General features: G+C 43.1%; 1 protein-coding gene and 1 pseudogene across 3 annotated transcripts in view; one reads left to right on the plus strand and one right to left on the minus strand.

The window, feature by feature from the left end:
* The first annotated feature begins 11,331 nt into the window (after nucleotides 1–11,331).
* On the plus strand, nucleotides 11,332–11,848 carry LOC311590003 (coordinator of PRMT5 and differentiation stimulator-like; annotated as a pseudogene). Its single transcript has one exon. The product of its transcript is annotated as a coordinator of PRMT5 and differentiation stimulator-like (transcript).
* Nucleotides 11,849–16,895: 5,047 nt separating this feature from the next.
* LOC311590042 (pyroglutamylated RF-amide peptide receptor) overlaps nucleotides 16,896–20,891 on the minus strand; it is a 31,888-nt gene continuing 27,892 nt past the window's right edge. The window contains exons 4-6 of one of the 2 annotated variants that reach the window (XM_084768833.1): nucleotides 20,007–20,242; nucleotides 18,579–18,676; nucleotides 16,896–17,604 (exon numbers count right to left, since the gene is read on the minus strand). In XM_084768833.1, the coding sequence (XP_084624959.1) occupies nucleotides 17,342–17,604; nucleotides 18,579–18,676; nucleotides 20,007–20,242 (597 nt within the window). In that variant the 3' untranslated portion in view covers nucleotides 16,896–17,341. Of the gene's footprint in view, nucleotides 17,749–18,578; nucleotides 18,677–20,006; nucleotides 20,243–20,891 lie in introns of both variants that reach the window. The other variant, XM_084768832.1, reaches the window with a different exon arrangement.

Below are 20,891 nucleotides of genomic sequence, written 5' to 3' on the forward strand. Positions count from 1 at the left end.
TCTGACCTTGAAACCTCCCCCAAAAGAAAACAAAAGATAAAGACAAAAGGGAGGGAAGCGGAGGGAGGAGGAGGAGAGACAGGGAGGGGACACACACACACGCACACACACACATGCACACACACACACACATGCACACACACACACACACATGCACACACACACACACACATGCACACACACACACACATGCACACACACACACACACACATGCACACACACACACATGCACACACACACACACACATGCACACACACACACACACACATGCACACACACACACACATGCACACACACACACACACACATGCACACACACACACATGCACACACACACACACAGAGAGAGAGAGAGAGAGAGAGAGAGAGAGAGAGAGAGAGAGAGAGAGAGAGAGAAAACATTAAAAAAATAAAGCATCTCACTGTGGAAGCTGTGGTGTGTCATGGTGTATCACACAATGTACCCTTTTGCCCACACAGGATTACTAGCAATTGTTGATTGCAGTGAGTCATTATGTGGTTCAAGGCCCCTGGCTTCTGCAACACTATCAATTTTGGATTCTCAGCAGGGCTCCTCTCAGATGTCCTGTTGTTGCCCTGTGTCATGGAGATGCTACAGCTTTGTTCTGCAGGGCTGGCCCCTTCGTGAGCTCCAGCAGTCCATAGATGGGGTGGATGTTGGGTTGGGCCAACTTGAAGCCCTGGATCTGGGCCTGGGTGGTGACCATGTTCAGTTCACCAGCTGTCTTGTGCCTGTGCCACCAGGGACAGCTCTCCTTTGGGCAGGCGATGGGCAGGGCTTGAGACAGTGTCAAGAAGCTTGGACTAGCTCTTTGGCTCACACCATTGGGGTCAGCTAATACTATTTACATTTAGGTTTGTTATTGAGATACACATATTTAAATGTCTTTTTTCTGGTAATATTGTTTTCTTCTAAATCATAGTGTATTGCTGTTTATTGTGATGATACTGTTTCTAGCCTAATTATCATTTGATTATTTTTAGTGAGATTTAAGCCCTTAGCATTAGTAGTTGTAGGAGTCTTTTATATACCATTTGCAATACTGGCTTAATGTCCTTGAGTAATTTTGGAAGGTTTTGTGTCTCCAGTGATTTTAAAGTATAGTTTTAGTTGTAAGCATTACTATTGGTTAGTAGCTATTTTGCTTTAGGGTTTGAAGTATATTATTCCATGTTGTCTTGGCCCTAAGATTTTTGTGGATAGTTCTACTGTTACTCTGCTACGTTTTCATTGGTCTATAACTAGATGTGTATTTCTTGGTGCTCTCAATATTCTGATTGGTACTCCTGGAATTTCACTAGAATGTTACACAGAGAAGTGAATAGCCATATATTTCCTTAGATTTGGATTATTTTAAGCTATTTCATGAAACAGATTTTCTGTTTTTCTAGGTTGTATTTCCACTCCCTTTTCTGTACAGTAGATTTATACGTTCTGTCTCTTATCGTGTCCTATCATTCTGGGATAGTACAGCCATGATCTCCCAGGGTTATTACTCTCTGTAATACTTTGTAAGCTTTTTAAAATTTGTATTATTTTAAAGTTATTGATACTTTTTTAGAATTTTTTTTGGTCAAGTATTTCATCTGCATTATTATCTTTTGCACTCAAATATTTGAAGGTTATTGGTTTGGTGGAGTTATGTTGTCCTGCTTTTTCATCCTGTGTTTTTTGTTCACCTTTTGGGACAGATACCTCTTCCACTGTTCTATGAGAGTCTTAGTGGTCAGCTTTCTCTTAAGGGCTCAACCCCTGGTTGGACTTCATGGGAACAAAACAACCTGAGATGATAATAACAACACAAAACAAACCAGATGTATAAATACAGTATGAAACAAAACACACCACACTCCCAACAACAACAACAACAACAAAGGGGCCTCAAAAATAAGAAAGGTTAAAGAAATGGGGACGTAATAGTTTGAAATTGAATGGTGAAAGGAAAAAAGAAAATAGACTACCAAGATTTGAGAAAAAAGGAGGAAGCAGCACCCAATCAAAATAAAGAGAAAAGTAAAAATTTCCTTGTGGAAGACACACACATCCCTCTCCCTGCACCTTTGGTCCACAAGGTATCCACATGGGGGAAGTGGGAGCAGTGTGCCATATTTCTTGCCCTCTAAATAGGTAAAGTCAGATTGCCAGTACAGAGGCTGACACTTGCCCCGCCATCCAGAAGGAGGTAAGACAAAGTGTCTAGGGTTCTATGCACACTGGTGTGTGCTGATAGGGAATGTTTGCAATACTGGCAGATTTATGCAAAACACCTGTCTGCTGAGCCTGTGGATGGGTTTCAACTGGCACCAAAATCCCTGTCAGCGTGGCTTGGAGCATGTTGGAACATATCCTCTAAATGGCTCTGAGCATGGAAAAGTGACCAAGCCAAGTTAATTTGCCAGATGCAGAAAGTCTCAGACACCAAATGACCACAGACCCTGGCCATGCGTCTCTATCTCAGCCCCTATGTAGATGGGCATACAGCTAGTTTCACTCTCCCTGGAAAGTAGACCACTGCTTTTCACAGGAACAATCTACTAATGTTCTCCTGCCCTGTAGAACTGTGGTAAAATTTAAAATAACAAACATTTTCTTGCGGTGGTTGCCTAGCTCCCTGTTTTATCACTAGTGACCCAGCTAGAAAGGACAGGAGACAACTCTCCAGCACCAGCATGCTCCCAGGAGCACAGATGTGTTCCACACCCTGCAAGATGCCGACTTTAATGTTTTCAAAAACAGTTTGACTTACCTCCTGGTATAGCCCTGCAAAGTGGCAGCTTTCCCTTTACTTACCATCCTCTGGGTCACACATCGTTAGTACTGTGTTTCAATTGCGACGACAAGATCTCTTATTTCTAGATTTAATCTGATGGCAGTCCACTCCAACCTGGATGGTGGTAGGTAGCACTGCGTGGCTTCTGATTGGAGCCTGACCTCTTGAACCTGGACATCTCTTGGCCCTCAGACCCCATTGTACATGAAAGGCCAGGCTGGGGAGCCAGAGGCAGAACACTGTTTTGGTGGATTGATGCAGCAAGTCTCCAGAGAAGTCTTGAACTGGTTGGTTCCTGACCTGGACAAATAACAACTCAAGGTGAGATGCTGTCATGGAAAATACTAGGCCTGCCTGCAAAATTTGGTGTCAGGAGCAGCAAGAGCCCTCTATCAGATGAGAGGTAGCCATCCTGAGGTTTCTCTGTGTAGGTTGTGGTGAGGGCCAGGGACACATCATAGGATTCCCAAGTACTGCTCATGGACCAGACCTTATCCCTCAAGGGCAGGCTAATCTAAAAGCAGTAATTCCTGCAGAACCCTACCCACCTTCCTTCACTCTTGTCTTCTAGGCAGCCAAGTTACAATGGTAATGACAACAGCAGGCCCTGAACTAGGTGCACTGGGTGAAAATGGCAGAGGATGTGCACGAAAGATATTGGCAGGTCAGGGAGCTGCTTTGGTTTGTAAAGTTGAACTTGGCCAACGAGCTCCTCACAGAGTCTACAGAGGCTTACGTTCCACCTGTCTTGGTCTCCCACCTCTGGCTTCCCAGTGTAGAAAAACAGCTCAATTCCCATTGGCTAAAGGGAACTGCTGCTCATTTTTTAAAAAAATTTACCTAAACCCTTCCCCAGTAAAGTGGGATTAAAAGAAAGAAAACTAAGCAAAAACCACAGTGTTTGCTGAGAGTTAAATCAGTTAAATTTATAGTGAATTTTGTCTTATCTAAAAACAAACAAGGAAACAAAACAAAACAAAACCAAGCCCATCGTGGTGCTGTACACCTTTCACCCTAGCGCTCAGGGGACCAAGGCCAGCACAGTCTACAAAGGAGTCCAGGACAGCCAGGGTTTGTGGCACAGAGAAACCCTGTCTCAAACAACCTCCCCAAAAAGAAGAAAACCAAACCCCACTGTGAATAAATAAAAACTTTCCATTGTTCAAGAAACCTTGATAAAAGAATACTAAGAAACCAGGTATGTGCCAGATATCTTTTTAAATCTCAGCACTAACAAGTCTGTGCAGCTAGAAATGAATAGCTATCTGATTCATCATCTTTGGCAATTGGTGAGACCAAGGTGACATTATGCTTGTTAGATTTATACAAATTAGGGTTGGGAAGTGAGGAAAGAGAAGTTCCTTATGTTGTAGTGACCTCCCAGACGTAGTTATTTTTGTTGCTTCTTCATAACTAATTTTGCTGCTGTTATGAATTGTAATGTAAGCATCTTTGGAGATAGACATTTGCCAAACTGATCGTGACCCACAGGTTGAAAACTGCTACCCTAGATGCTTGTCCAACAACATCTTGAAGCAGCTGAGCCTACTTATTACTTCAGGTCTCTGTGAACAAGGAGATTTGTTCTGTACATCACTTCTTCCTTGCCTCACCTTCTTAAACAACCCCATTGTCGCAATGACGGCCGCCCCGCTGCTTAGGGAATTGCACAACAGAACAGTTCTGTAGAGAACTTATGACCTAGAGTTGCACGTAAACTACAAATCTGGCAAACGTTTCGGTGCCTCCAAATGAGATCTCTTAAATAACGACTCCATATTATGATATAAGGAATCAGCTAAATAAGACTATACAGGCGCTGTAAATCTGTAGGCATTTATGACCTAGCGCATCCCCATCATTTGGGAGGCTGAAGTAGAACCAAGAATCTGTGGCCAGCCGAGCTATGTAGCAACATCCTGCCTCCTGCACTTAGTAGGGAAGCACCCAGCTGGGCAGTGGTGGCTCACACCTTTAATCCCAGCACATGGGAGGAAGAGGCAGGTGGTTCTCTATGAGTTCAAAACCGCCTCCTCTACAAAGTGAGTCCAGGACAGCTAAGGCTACACAGTGAAACCCTGTCTCCAAAAGAAAACAACAAAAGTAAAGCTCCCAACTTTATAAGATATATGATTAGACTCAAAGGGGAAAGATAGGCTCAAATTTAGTAATAGAGGGTTTCAAAACGCTGTCAACTGACAATTAATTAGACACTATATCAGGGCATGCATTGTTAACAAGAGCTTACAAATTAACAAAGCTGAAAATTTGTATCTTCTGATCATACTAGACTGAAACTATAAGTTAACAAAAGAAACCCTGGCTAGTTTTTTTTTTCCTAACTTGACACAAGCTAGAGGCATTTGGAAGAGGGAACTTCAACTAAAAAAAAAAAAAATGCCCTGTCCACATTGAGCTGTGTATACACTTTTCTTGATTGCCACCGGATGTGGAAGCCCAGCTCATCACTGGCAGTGCTACTCCTGCTTGGTCTCAGCTGCTCTAGGGACAAGCCAGTAACCTCTGGTGTCTACTTCACTTCCTGCCTCTAGCTTGCTGACACATTTCTCTCCCTGACATGTTTCTGTGATGGACTTGAATGTAAAAGTGTAAGCCCAATACCACCCCCACACCCCCCAAGCAAGTTGCTTTTGATAATAATGTTTTATCACAGCCCTAGAGATCCCAATTAATACAGAAATTGGTATTAGGTTGTGGGCTATTGCCATGGCAGACCTGGCCATGTGTCTTTGGGAGGATTGTAGTGGTATTTGAACTTGGGGCTGGAGAAGTCATTGAGTGTTCAGAGCTAAGTGTCATGTTCTGTGGGAGCTCAGAAGGTGAGGGTATTGAGAACAGTGCAGATGCTGGAAGCCCGCCTTGGAAACTTTAGAAGGAAGCAAAGACTCTATCAGAGCCATTTGTGTGATATTCTCAATTAAGAGTCAGTAAGGGGCTTCACTATTAAGTGCACATATATACTGTTTTGAGACAGGATGTTGCCACAAATTCTTGGTTCTACTTCAGTCTCCCAAATGATGGAGATGTGCTGCCATGTTGGTCTATAAATGCATATAGATTTACAGTCACTGTATATTTGCTGGGACAATTGATGTTGGACAACTGAGGCTGAAGAGTCAGCCGTGATTAAGAAGAGACCAGCATCATTGAGGATCTCAGGGTCAACACACAGACTCTGTGGGCCAATGCTGCACCTCGTGTTGACAGTGGAAGTTGGTAGTATTGAACAGTTGCCCATATGGTACTGGTTTTGGAAGCGTAAAGTGGGCGTGGAGAGCAGCTGAGGCTTGGCACAATATAGTGGGGGTAGACTCCCTGGAAAGAACCCAGGAGAGGCTCTGAATGAAGGCTCAGCTGTGTTGAAATAGAACCCCCCCCCAACATTTTGGAGGTGTCATTACATTGGATGGCTGCCGAGGACAATCCAAACCTAAGAGACAAGCTGTGTGTACTGACAAAAGTGGAGCGCCCAGGTGTTCAGGATTAAGTCCCAGATAGCAAGGACTGAACTTTTTACACTGTTGACCTTTGGTTTTTCTTTGATCTCATTCACTGTGACTGTGCCCTGCTTCTTCCCTTTTGGAATAAGACAGTATTTAATTAATTTTTAAAAACTTTACAGGAACTCAGTTATGAGGTGTAGAGTATTTTATAGAAACTTTGGAAATTTAGAGAAACTTTGATATTTTAAAGACACTCTAGAAGTTTAGAGAGAGGCTTGCAACTTTGAAAGACACTATGGGCATTTTAAAGAGAATGAACTTTTAAAGTGTTTGAAGTATTTTTAAAGACAGAAGGACTTAAACGTTGGAATGTTTTGTTTTTGTTTTTGTTTTTTTGAGACAAGGTTTTTCTGTAGCCTTGGCTGTCCTGGACTCACTTTGTAGACCAGGCTGGCCTCGAACTCACAGCAATCTGCCTGCCTCTGCCCTCCCCCCCCCCCCCCCCCCCCCCCCCCCGCGAGTTCTGGGATTAAAGGTGTGTGCCACCACCGCCTGGCTTAAACATTGGATTGTGATATTAATTAATATGAGTTCTTGGGGATGAACAATAAAGGAAAGATTATAATTAAACGGTAATGTGTCTGTGTGTCTAGTTGACAAGGGGCCAATTGTTCTGGTTAGTTTTTGTCAAATTGACAAATTGGAGTCATTTGAGAAGAGTGAATCTTACCTGAGACAGTGGTGGCCTGTGGGCAAGCCTAGAGGACATTTACTTGATTAATGGTTGATATGGGCTGATCTCCCTGGGTGGTGCCACCCCTGGCAGGTGGTCCAGCGTGGTATAAGAAAGCAGCCTGAGCAAGCCGCATGGGTCAAGCCAAGCGGTAGCATCCTCCATGGTCTTCGCATCAGTTCCTGCCTCCAGGTTCCTACCTTGAGCTGCTGCCCTGTGGGTTAGTGGGAAAAATCAGGAAAGATATTGAAATTTTTCTTTACACAGTCAATAACTATAAACACAACATGCCCAAATCTGTGGTGCATAGCAAAAGCCACACTGAAGGAAATGTATAACAATAAATGCCTACATTAAAAATAGAAATGTTTTTTTAACTTAATGGTGCACTTAAAAGACTTTAAAAAGCAAAATCAAAACTTTTCAAAAACTCATAAAAGGACAGAAACAGAACAGGACTAAAGAAAATGGAGACAGGCAAGAGAGGGAGAGAGGAAGGAAGGCCATGCCATGGGGTAGGTGGAGGGGAAGCACATGGCCGGCGTGGATGGAGGCTTCGGCCCAGAAGAAGAGCATTAGCAAGCACTGTCAAGGCACAGCCTGCTGTCTCCGTTGCTTAGTGTCACAAGGTTCAGATGCTTCCACAGAGCCTCTTTGCTGAAGAAAATCTGCACAGCACGACAGAAGCAGCTGGGCCTCTGCGATCGCCTGGCTAATGAGCCTAGCAGTGACTGGGGTATCGACTACTGGGCCCCAGAAGCAAAACCAGAATCTGCTGAGAGAATTTGTCAAAAGCCAAAACAAAGAGCAGAGACCGCGTGCCCCAGATCTGGAGCATCTCTCTGTAAAACCTCCTTAAGCTGTGTGCCACTGCCTGGCACCGTGGGCAGGCAGAATACAGGCACACACCGCTTCTGGCACTGACCTCGGCTTCCTGCTCTTTAGGCACCTGAACCTCTCCTAGGACAGACATGTAAGGTGCAAGATGATTCACTCTAACCTGTGCTTGTTTGTACAGCACGGGTCAGACCTCTTGCAGGCTGTGGTGCAGGTCTGCCACAAGGGGGCACTGTAGGGGAAATCTTTCAGCTGCCTCAGCCCCAACAACGCAAAAGACACAGCTGCTTTCTATCTGAAGAGCTGCCTGCTCCACCCTCCTTTACCCAGTGACTCAGGGCTTTATTAAAACTGCTCCTTTCCAACCTGATCCAGTTCTTTCTGCCAAAGAGAGCCGGTCCAAACCCCTGAACTGAGCCCATCAAAGGCACAACAAGATGAATCCCACACCCAGCAGGAATGCTGTGAGCACTCTGCTTAAGTCAACATCCTCATCAAATTTTCTTCACAACATGCACTTTGTAAACTGAAAGATAATTGATTATTGAAGGATATCAAGAGAAAGAGAGGTAGAGAAGGAGACATCACAATGGATGCCAAAGACTCAGAGATGGGAAGATGGCGGGCGACATCCATTCATCAACTGCTTAGGATCTCTTGGAAGGGAAAGCAGCTATCCACTGAAGCAGATCTTGTCAGGAAGGCACTGAGGTTACGGTAGCAAGGAAAAAAAGAAACTTTAAACAGAATGTAATAAAGTTTGGTCTTGAGGCCTCTGCCCCAAGTGGGGAGTATGCAACTCCAAGTGCATTGCACATGTAATGGGAGAGACTGGGAACCACAGCCTAAGACAGAGGCCCCTAAGAATATGTACTCTGATTTTCAGTATCAAATAATTCAGAGGGTAGAGGTGGGTATTGGCTGCAAGAGACAAACGTTACATGGCAAAGAGAGGGGCAGGGGCTAAAACCCACCATATAAGGAGCCAGGTGTGATGAAACGTGTCTTTAATTTCAGCACTCAAGAGGTAGAGGCTAATGAATCTCTGTGAGTTTGAGGTCACACCAGTCTATATAGTGAGTTCAGGACACCCAGGGCTATACAACAGACCCTATATGAAAACAAAAGGAAGAGCGAGCACCAAGAACTCATCATATTGGGCTCATCATTTGGTACGTTTGTAATCTGATTAGACAGGCATCAAAGGGCCTGCATGCATGTAAGGTGCCCGGAAACTCCTGTCATTGGCATTTAGGAGGCTAGTGGCAAGAAATGATCAAAAGCCCTTGGTGATTGAGGGGCTGCATGCTCTAGAGGCAGAATTTCCTCCCTGTCTGTACAGTCCATGCTGGTGCCCCAGGGCAACTGTCAGGAGCTATAACTGAGATCTGGGCTGCAGAACCCCTCTAGTAGCTAGAGTCTCGCCGGAAGGATTTCAAGTCAGAACTGCAGTGCCCTGCGGTGTAGAAGTCAAGTCTGAGCAAGTGGGAGCAAGAAGGATGAACCGTGTAGTGCTTAAAGGGGCGGGTGTGGAAGACACCAGTGCCAACAGCTGTTGACAGTCTTCAGGGACAGAAAGAGCAGGACCAAGAGAAGGAACGACCACAGCTGGGCTCATGAACTCCCTCAGGCCGAAGCCTTAGCATAACAAAGATCATCACAGTAGGGCGCAATGCCATCAGTTCTTCTCTCATCGGAAGACACAAACCCACACATCCAGAGAATTTGTAAAAGGGACAAATTTAATTTAATGGAGCCATTTGTTTCACAGATGGCTACAAAATAAATATAGGAAAAAAGTGAACCATGTAGAGTTTATATGGAAAAATGAGCATGTACATAAATTTTGATTACACACACACACACACACACAAACCCCACCAAAATATTTTTAATTACTTAAATGGAAAATTGTAAAGGTCGTGGAGGAAGATCTACACATCTTGTCCTCTAAAATAATGCCAACTAGGTAGGCCAGTGAGTAAAGGCACCTGCTGCCAACCTAGCAATTGGAGATCAATCCCTGAGAGCCACGTGGTGAAAGGCGAAAACTGGCTCTCGCTCATTGTGTTCTGAAGAGCAAGAAGCAAAACTTTTGTAGCTGGTGACTGATCCTTTGCCCTTCCTGGAACCCAGAAAACCCAAAGCTACACACTCCTCCCTTCTCATTTTTTCCAGTCCTCACTCTGAGCTATGCACAACTTAGAACGGCCAGGATGATGTCCCTATGTGTCCACCTGCATGCTTGCACTTTCTCTCTTTCACCAGTTTGACTCTAAAATGCACAGCACACTGGACCGTCAGAGAGCTCCCCATCCTTAGTAACAAGGTATGGGTGGGTGGGGGGTGGGCGGGTGGATCAGCAGTGGAACATTCTCCTCTTAGGAGATACCTGATTGTACAGAATCTTCCAGGTCCTTGTCTCACACTCATCAATTCCCACATGGAGGAAACCCACTTGGTGCTTCCTGGAACACAGGCGGCTGGCACTCAAGACTATTCAAACAGGGCTAAGGCGCCATTGATGCTTGTTAGCAGAATTCTCCAGGGAACCCTGGGAATTTCTATTGCATTGAGGATAAATCTTGGTGTGGAGTGTTGAACAGCATGTCAGCCCATGTCTGTTCCTCTTTACCTGGTTTCCCAGGCATGGTTGGCTTGACTGCTTCTAGAAACTGCAGTGTCCTTGCTTCTCATGTCTGGAGGCCTGGCCACTATGCCACTGTATCTGGAAACCAATAAAGTATCTATCACTCATAGACGTGACCTTTGCCAATCTCCAGTTTACTTTCTTACCTGGGCACTTGTTGACCTTGTCAGACACACTCTGGAGTGGGCAACCCTTGCACCAGCATGCAGTCCATTAATGCTCAGGCATGAGCCTCTCTGCTTATTCACTTTGGTGAGGCTTATTTGTTCCATAAAGCTCATAAAGAATCAAGTTAGTATAAAAATAATTACTTTTTACCAAAAGCCTGTCTGGGTCCCCTACCAGATGCCATCAGGGTGTCAGTGTGATATCACTCCCATGATGTCTACAAGGACCTTATGATAGAGACTGCAATATTACTTAATTTCCATTGGAAGATAAACAGAGGGATTTAGATTACATAGTATTTTTATTATCAATGTGGTGTGTGTGTGTGTGTGTGTGTGTGTGTGTGTACTTGTGTGAGTCTGTATGTACCACACACACATGGATAGCTAATGAGATCAGACTCCTGGAATTGGACTTATAAGCAGTTTTCAACCATGGGCGCTGGGAGCTAAACCTTGGTAGTCCACAAAATCAGTAAAGTGCTCTCGACTGCTGAGCCATCTTTCCAGCCCCAGATTCTCTACATCCATCCATCCTTCTGTTCATTTCCAATTTTGTTAAGTCAGTGCTTACAAAATTTGATAGTAAGTCCTGTAAGTGTGTTGTCTCCCAGGTTCCTTCTTCTCACTAGCTTCTCTACAAACTATCCTTTTGAAGTGTACCAACTTCAAGTGGGCGTTGGGGCATGGACCCTCAGGCAGCAGTCACTGGTCAGGCCCAGGCAAGCCAAGTGCCCCCAGTGAGGAGGCTGGCTTTGCCACAGCTGGCCTCTCTGGTCAGGACACAGAGACCGACATGGCCATGGATTGCCTAGCCAGTGGAGCCCAGAGCGTCCCTAATGATGTTCCTACCCATGCTAAGAGCCCACATTGCAAAGAGGAAGGCTTTGCTGGGGAGAAGGAAGCTGGTGGGGACCTGTATGCCCAGGGGCTGTCAGAAGGTCCACCCTGCACATCCATGCAACAGGCTGCCAATCTTTTTAATGAGGACTGAGACTCGGAACTGAAAGCTGACCATGAGAACCCTTAGGATGCCGACGATGTGCAGGGGAGCATGTCTCAAGAGAGTAAACCTTGGCTGTGCAGTGCCCCAGAAGAAGACGTGATGTATGGCCCCCAGTGGGCACCACCCACCTCTGCTGACACCACATTATTCAAAGATGGTCTCTGAAGACAGGACAGTTTGATGATGCCGAGGACTAAAAGTGTTGCTTTCTGTCGTGGGGGAGTTTTTGTATCTTCCAGATCAAGGATTGTTTCCTGTGTTTTAAGTGAGATATCCTTTCCAGGGCCTGGTTCCCAGTGGCTCCTTGGGGGCTCCAGACAGGTGTTAGCCAGGTCCCGCTGCTGTCCCATTTTGTTGCTATTGTTAGTGGGCTCTTTGGGGTGTGTTGGTTTTTTTTTATCTGTGTCAGAGTTGTGTTCTTTATAAATGAAGGTGGGGCTGGGGAAGAAATGTACCAAATTCTGGGAATTTGTATAGATAGATTCTCAAGCTTTGTCTCAATCCTAACTGGACTATCATTTAGTAAGTCTGGTGATTTTTTAGTTTCTTTTTTTGGTAGAAGGAGGGCTAGAAAAATAGCTCATCATTGCTCTTCAAGAACATCCATGTTCAGTTTCCGTCATCCACATGAAGTAGTTCAAAGCCACCTGTAATTCCAGCTCCAGGGCATCTGATGTCCTCCTCTGGCTCCTGTGGGAAACTCCACTTGTGTGCACAAAAGGTTTTTTTAAATTATTATTTTACTATTTATTAAAGAGTTTTATTTATTTGTATTGTATACATATGAGTGTTTGCCTCCATGTATGTGTGTTTACCATGTGTCTGTAAGAAGCAGACAGAGTGCTAGTTTTCAGATCCTCTGGAACTGAAGCTACAAATGGTTGTGAGCTTCCAGGTGGGTGCTGGGAACTGAACCCAGGTCCTTTGCAAGAGCAGCAAGTGCTCTCAGCCACAGAGCCACCTCTCCAGACACCTTATTATTTTTAACTATATGTATGCATGTGTGAGTGCATGCACATGAGTTTGGGTGCTTGAAGAGACCAGAAGAGGGTGTCAGACATCCTGGAGCTGGAGTTACACATGTTTATAAGCTGCCCAATGTAGGTGCTGTGAACTGAACTCTGGTCCTCTCCAAGAGCAGTAAGTGATCTTAACTGCTGCGCCATCTGTCTAGCCTCGCCTCAGCTCTTTAGAGAGCAGAGTATGCATGTGTACTAGGTGTGATGGTAAACAGTAAGAGCGAGAACCTTCTGGATAGGAATTCTGTTGATCATGTCTAGTGGAAGACACTGGAATAACTACCTGCTCTGTAACTAGTGACCATTTGTATTCATCTTCTCAGTAGAAACCACCGCAGAGACCCTCAGTTTCCCCCAAGATGCTGCTGAAGAAAACTCTCCTCTAGGCATATGCTATGGTTTCCTGTATTCTCTTCACAATTAAACATTTGCCATTAAAATTCAGTTTTCGTTATCATGAACTTTATTGTGATTTCTCACTTGCTCTGGCTACCCTCCCTTTTTCATCATTGTTGTAGCTTTGTACATTTGTTACTTTTTAAAATTAGCAATCTAGTAGAAGAAATACATGTTTATTCAACCTGCCATTTTGATGAAGAAGTCAATGCACAATTACTTTTGAACCAACAACTGTTATTGGAGTTTTAAGAACAACCACACACTTGATGCGCTTGCTTCCTGCGGAGAAGAAGCACAGTACTGGGTTTTCAGATGTTACTTTGCCTTGAAGCCTTTTAAAAATTGCTTGTGTCAAATAATTAAAGATTCAATAGTAAAGTCCTCTTCTTGTGTAAATTTTCCTGATTTAGCATCACTTTGCAAATATAAAGGAAACCAGGGGTTGGAGCATACTGATCAGAAATTGCTGGAGTTAGAGCAATGGGTTTTCTACTGTCCTCTCAAAAGTACAGGATTCACATAGGCTTATTTAAAAAACCCATTCTTTACCTAATTTATTTATTTTTATATAAGCTAAATCATAGTCATGTTTGAAATGAAAAATGTTTTCAAAGTAAGAAGAAACCATGCCTGAGATCTAAGTTGATAGAGATATGTTTAATTTGAAAACATACGGATTCTCCTGATTATTTTTAGAACTGAGTTTTCTCTATTATTTCATAGGCAAATCAACCCACAATCAATCAACCAGCATTATCTGGGTCTTGATTTGGGAAGGGAGAGAAGGTGTCTAAGTTGGACACACTACAGGAGGGTCAAAAATAATGGTTGAATTCCCACACCTAGGGCAACATGGAGGAAGAGAGGACAGAAAGACTGTAAGAGCTGGAGGGTCAGAGAGTTTGCTGTGAGGTTGTGTCTCCTAGCAATGTCAGAAGCTTCACGCAGAAAGTCTCACCAACACGGTTTCCCACACATGCGCTGAACAGGGACACCATCAATGGCCATGCCACAGTGGAGGAGGAAACGCCCAGGGGGTCTGACCCTACAGAAAGAGCTATAGGCAACTAACAAAAGATGGGAGTGGGAGAGGTGGTCTTCCTCAATGAAGAGAACACTACTTGGTTGCCTAGTGCCTAATCGTCAGCTCTGAAAGCACAGATACAGGTAGCATTATACAGACTGAGCAGGTTATATTTAGGAATATGTATGTATGCACACATACATATATGCATACAATAATGATTAGTGGGGAAAAAGGTTTGAAGAATTTGAAGAAGAGTAGGAAAAGGTATATGTGAGGGTTTGGAGGAAGGAAAGAAAAGAGAAATGTAACTATATTATAATCTAAAAGATAAAATTAAGAAAAATAATAGCTGAATAGCGTCCATTTTAAAAACACATCTCATAAAAACCTTTAGCTACTCTGTGTGAAAAGTAGTAGCACTTTCACATCCAATTTTGCTTACAGAAATACCTTCTCTCTCGCCATTTCATCTAAAGAATCTACTATTCTTGCAAGAAATGGAGTTACGTGGCTACATGTTAAACTTTGGGCAATATAAGTGAAAATTGTTAGAGTAGTGCAAAAAAATTCTTAATGGAATGTCACATAAAGGGTGACATTTATAGGTTTGATGGTAGTAAAGATCAATTTAAACATTAGGAAGAATGACCCAGTGGTCCAGAGCACTGGCTGCTCCTCCAGAGGACCCAGGTACTATTCCCAGCACCTGTGTGGCCGTTCTATCTCCAGCACTCACATGGCAGCTCGTTACCACCTGTAAACCAGTTTCAGGGAATCTGTTGCCCTTTTCTGACGTCCGTGGGCACCAGGCATGCACGTGGTACATAGACATGTGAGCAACGCACCGCCCCCCCTCCCTTCACCCTGGACACACATTAGAAGTTGTGTCATTTCCGATAACTAAAACTACTTCATCCGTCACATAACCATCTACGCTCCTTGAAGAGATGAGCTGTGCTGATGTAGCATTGTCCATTTGGGAAGCCAACAGGGGTGGCTTTCTACTTTGAGTTTAGTATTTATAGATAAATACATAAATATACACATAGCTTTTTATTGTCACACTGAAGTCAGATGACTATTTAACAGTTAAGTAAAGATATCTAACACCAGCGCATTCGTTCCATGTTTAAGGACTTATCAGTGTAGGGACCACTGTTTTGATAGAGGGTAACTAGATAAAAAGATGGCACTTGACAAAAGTGATCCATAAAAAAACAATAAGCTTTCTTTTCTTCTCTTTGCTAATTTTCCTGTGCCATGCAATTTGTCTTTCTTATTTGACACCCTGTTTTGCCCTTTTCCTTTTCTTTTTAAATTATCTTTATGTAATGTGCGTTTGCACTGTGCCTGCATTTATGTTAAGGATGTTGAGATCCCTGCAACTACAGTTACAGACAGTTGAGCCGCTATGTGGGTCCCGGGCACTGAACCTGGGTCCTCTGTTAGAAGAGCCAGTGCTCTTAACCACCACGCCGTCTCTCCAGCCCGCCTTTCTCCTTTTCAATAGCACTTCATTGATGCACATGAAATGAAACGCCTGTGACCAAGGAAACCCAAGTAGTTTGTCCTCTTTGGCTTCTAAAGCTTAAAGTTTAAATTATAAAATATTCCGAGTTTTTCAGATGGAAAATGAGTGATCAAAAACTGGAGGCAGAAGAAACATTTTGGCTCCACTGGGAGCACTAAAAATGGCATGGAAGGGTTGAGGGATGGAAGGATCCAGAGGGTTCAGGAGCCCCACAGGGAGACCACCCAGGCCAGCCATCAAGGCTCTGGAATCAGGGGGACCTGCATAAACTGATGCACCAACCAAGGACAATTCATGCAGAGAGCCTAGACTGCCCCCGCCCCCGTCAAATCTAGCCGATGGACAGCTCATTCTCCAAGGCTGTCGGGGGTGGGGGTGGGGAGTGGGACTGCCTCTGACATGAAGTCTGATGTTCTTGATCTATCACTTCCCCTTGGCAGGGAGGCCTGGCAGGCTCCCAGAAGAAAGGGGATGCAGGCTAGCCAGATAAGACCTAGTTGACTGGAGTCTGATGATGAAGGAGGAAGGCCCTTGTCAGAGGCCTAGGGGAGGGGAATAGGGCAGAAGAGGGAGGGAGGGTGGGAATGGGAAGACAGAAGTGAGGGGATAACGATCGGGATGTAAGATGAATAAATTATAATGAATAAAAAATTTTATAAGCTACAGAGAAAGTCTCTCTTAATACGTAACAACAACAACAACAACAACAACAACAACAACAACAACAACAACAAAAGCCTTTTATCCCACCGGAGGAAATAAAGAGCCAAAAGAAATAAACATGATATCTCTATCACCTATCTTTTATCTATCTATCTATCTATCTATCTATCTATCTATCTATCTATCTATCATCTATTATTTGTCTATTCATCTATCATCTATCTATTATCTATCTATCTACCTATCTATCTACTTATCAGTGAACAAGGTTGCCCCATCTTTCTTTTGATGGGAAAAACCAGTTACAAAACAGTAACAGAGGAGGCGAGGCAGGGCTGGACTAAATAGCAGAAGGGAAAGCAGAGCAGGAAAGGGGGCAGGAGACAGGAGGGGCAGGGCCAGGACAGAGCTCATCACTGTAGAATGAAAATTGTCTTCCTTTTCTGGCACACTTTTTTTCCATGACTACTCCATGAAGTGAGTGAGATAAAGGCTCCATTCATACAGGAACAAATAGAGACTTAAAAAGATGAGGTGACTTGTCATCACAGAGACGGCCACATAAAGGACCATGTGCAGCTCCAGTGTGATGTTTGTCTCTTAGGTTTTATTACTTGTCATTTGCCTGATTCTTCATCATCTTTGACTTTTTTTAATTATGGTACAAATGTCAGTTGCAAGGATCGTTTTCCTAACTTCAACAATACACTATAAATTACATTACAACGTTCATTGTTTCATATTCAAGGACGATAATACAATTTTAACAGTTTTCATCCATTTTAGCAATACACAGTCACATTACATTAACTACATGGATTAAAAAACTGCTGTCAAAAATCATTGATTTATGTACAATGTCTTTTATAAATGTACTTAAATAATCTGCAAAGCTGTTTTAACAAACTTCTGAAGTGAAAGCTTCACATACTACGATGGTTTAAATGGAAAACATGTCTTGTTCTCCTTCTTTTCATATTTCAAAAAAATAGTCTTTGATTTTTGCTCAAAAGGACTTTCCAAACAAATGATATTAATTTTAAAGATGTCATTATAATTCCTGTCCACTGCCGAACGTAGAATTTTCAGAAAGTTCAGAACTGAGGAAGGCAAGCTGCCGCCTGAGCTGCCTTTTCTGCCCCGGCTGCTCACACAGTTTGACCTCGATGTTGGCGTCACTGAACGCATCCCCTTTGGTTTCCTCTACTGGGCGCTGTTGGCGTGATAGCTTTGCTCTCGTCTGCATCATAGAAATTCCAGAATTTCCAAGCTTCCGTTCCGGGGAGAAGGTTTCTCTTACTATGCAATAACAAACTGCAGACAGGAAATTCTTTTTGAAGTTTTCATTCATAAACGCATACACAATGGGATTGCAGATGGAGTTGAAAAACCCAATTATTTGTACTACAGCAAAAACCATCTTGATTGTGACATCATCATATTCTTTTTCAAAATTACCTGAAATAGAATAGTGCTTTAGAATGCTGACTGGCTTTTATGAAGAAAATTAAAAACCGTTTATCATCGGACATTGTCAGAGGCAAAAGGCATGCAAATTCCTGAAGGCCACTTGGGGAAGAGGAACCTGATGGTCTGCGAACAAATGGCCTTTGTGTTGAGCGCCCTCGCACACACAGGCTGGGGTCCAGCAAATGTTGCCAGGAAATTCTACTAAGTAATTCAAGTGTTGTGTAGGCTAGAAGCAGGAAATACCCCTCAAATATTCATTTGCACTGCAGAAAACACAGTCACGGTGACAGTCCTAACTTATCAGGGGGAATTCCCTGAGTGCTGACTGAGTATGAAGTACAAGTCAAGGTTGTAAAGAGACAATTCATAGGATGCGACATCGCTCCCCTTATGAGTAGTGTAAGAATCTGGAAGTTTTTCTTTTTTAAAAATATCTATCTATCTATCTATCTATCTATCTTTATATATATTTTATTATTTTTTTCATATTACATCTCAATTGTTATCCCATCCCTTGTATCCTCCCATTCCTCCCTCCCTCCCACTTTCCTCCTACTCCCCTCCCCTATGACTGTGACTGAGGGGGACCTCCTCCTAGAAGCTTTTCTTTATTGCGTACAACTACTGAAGTACGCGTGTCCTCGTCACACATAACCACCCACCACGCAGCGAGCTGGTGCTCTTTCAGCAGGAAAGAATCAGACTCAAGGCTTGATACTTAATTCAGCCAGTGAACAGCCACAGGTTCCCAGTGGTTCCTGTCTATTCTAGCAGGAGACGGACGTGAGAGTCATTCAACGAGGACGCCAGGTACTCACTGTATTCAACCATCATGTGAACAACATGGAAAGGTGCCCAGCATGCAGCAAAGAGAGCCACCACTGTCACCATCATAACGACAGCCCGCTTCTTCTTCCTAGACCCACAAGAGAGTAGTGTGTTGGTTTGCTTTCCCACGGAAAATGTGTTAAACAGCAAGACTGAGATAGAAGTTGAACTTAGTCCACCCCAACATAATTACAGGCAGTTTATCAACTTTTCCTGTTTGTTTCACCCTTGTCTTCATGTACTTAAACATACTTATGATGCAGGAGCATTGTGGGTCTGGTACTTTGCAGAAACGGAGGCATCGAGAAGCTTCTGTGATTTGCATCAGTCAGGTAGCTAGCAAGGGCTGTCCTTTGGGTTTGGATTTAGGGGTCTAATTTCAGTGACTAAGCTTTAATTCACTGTGCAGTGAAAGTCATTCATGTCTGTGGTAGCAAAATATTGGTATTTATAAAATACAGCAACCTTTAAGGATAGAATTAAAATGCTGGTTTTATCTAGGAATTCTAATTCATTTCTTTCTTCTTTGTATAAGGCAGACCCATATCTGCACTAGAACTACCTATTTTATTTATATTTTAAAAGTTCATTCTCCGTACCTCTCCTTTCAACTCATAAGCTCTTCTTTTCTTCCTGAGGAAATGGAACAACTAATTCAATAAAAATTTCCAAGTCTTAGGGAAGGGCCTGCCTGTACACAAACAGGTCACTAGAGGCCACTGCACACACAAGATTCAACTAAATCTCATTAAATCTCTGGAAGTTTGCATAGAAGGCATCACTTACTTTCATTTGAATGGTCAGTATGGATTATAAAGTAAGTCTTCTCTATTGTATATGCAGCATCATAGTATTTTTAAAATGATACTAATGAATAAGGTCAAAAGATAGCTATTATGTTAAAGTCAAATTTCATCAATAATAATTTAATGTAATATATGCTCTGTTTAAAAAGTTATACAGTCCGTCTCATGTATGTTAGCACCATCTTTGAGTAGCAGGAAGTAAAAATAGATGTCATTATGTAACCTTGTATATATGAAAAAAGAGGGGAGCAAAGGTGTGGATCTGTGTCACACGACCAGCAAAATGTCAGAGAGAAGAGACCCCACCGGACGGCAGAGCCCTGACACTGGCTTTTATAGTCCTTGCTGCAAATTATAATTATATATAGATGAAAATGCCTCCATCCTCTTAATTCTCTTCATAGCTCCAACTTCGCTCTTGATTTAAGAACTAATTATTTTGATCTAGCTTTCTGCAACACATTAAATTGCACAAAGCCTCAAGGGTTTAAATCCTCTTAACCTAGATCACTTTGACCAATTACCCAATAGTTCTGGCATCCTTGGCCACTGCCCCTTCTAGTGCAATAACTAAGCCACTGTAGGCCGAGGTAAGCACTTAGTCAGACAGACCTGGCTATTTTGGACATTTCTTTCCCATGAATAGTTTCAAGTGCGGAGCTGTCTCCCACTCTTTTCTTGATCCACAGTTCATAGCCAATCTTGCTGTAGAGGACAAGCATCAGCAGGAGAGGCAGGAGAAAGAGGATGACGAGGATGAAGGTGGTGTAGATTTTCTGGTGCACGGGGCTGGCCCATTCTTCTAAGCAGCAGACATGTTCTTTCTCATACAGGAAGTCATACTTAATCTTTTAGGAAGAAGAATTCAGTTACAAGAGCCAGCAGTCAGCACCAGGAGCAGCCAAGTGTCATTACAGTAGATCATTTTAAAGACTTCAGGTTTGTTACTGACGTTACAAGTGTGAATCACTATTTTATAATATAATGCAGTTTCCCCGCTTACCTGCTTAGGCGTTTGGAGAACTTCATGCGTTTGAAGTGCAACTGAGGTCTGTGCGCACCTCTCCTTTCATGCCTTGCCTTTCTCAGCTTTTATTTCTGCTTCTCACAACCTTTCAGTGAGCTAAAAGAGCACCCTTACCACACCGTCTACTGAGAACACCATATGCTGTCTGCTTTAATATTAATTAAACTAATGTATTTTGCTTTCTCATTTGTTGAAGAAACAGGCTTGGCGAGTCACCAGACTTCCTTAAAGTAATAGACGCTCAAAGAGGCATTTAAAAAAGGCAACGGGTAGTTTTAAATTCTAAGGCAAATAGGAAGAATGAGGTTCAAACTACTGCCAACCTAAAATAACCCAAATGATCTTTGCTAGCTGATTTATTCAAACTATTTCTGGCAGAATCATTTTTAGGTTCACATATTATGAACAACAGCAGGAAGTGGCGTGGCTCCTTGCTAGATCGAACTGAACCCTTAAGGAATATTCAAAAG

Source organism: Acomys minous (genome assembly GCF_964271855.1).
Source record: "Acomys minous genome assembly, chromosome: 19".
NCBI classification, from domain to species: Eukaryota; Metazoa; Chordata; class Mammalia; order Rodentia; family Muridae; genus Acomys; species Acomys minous.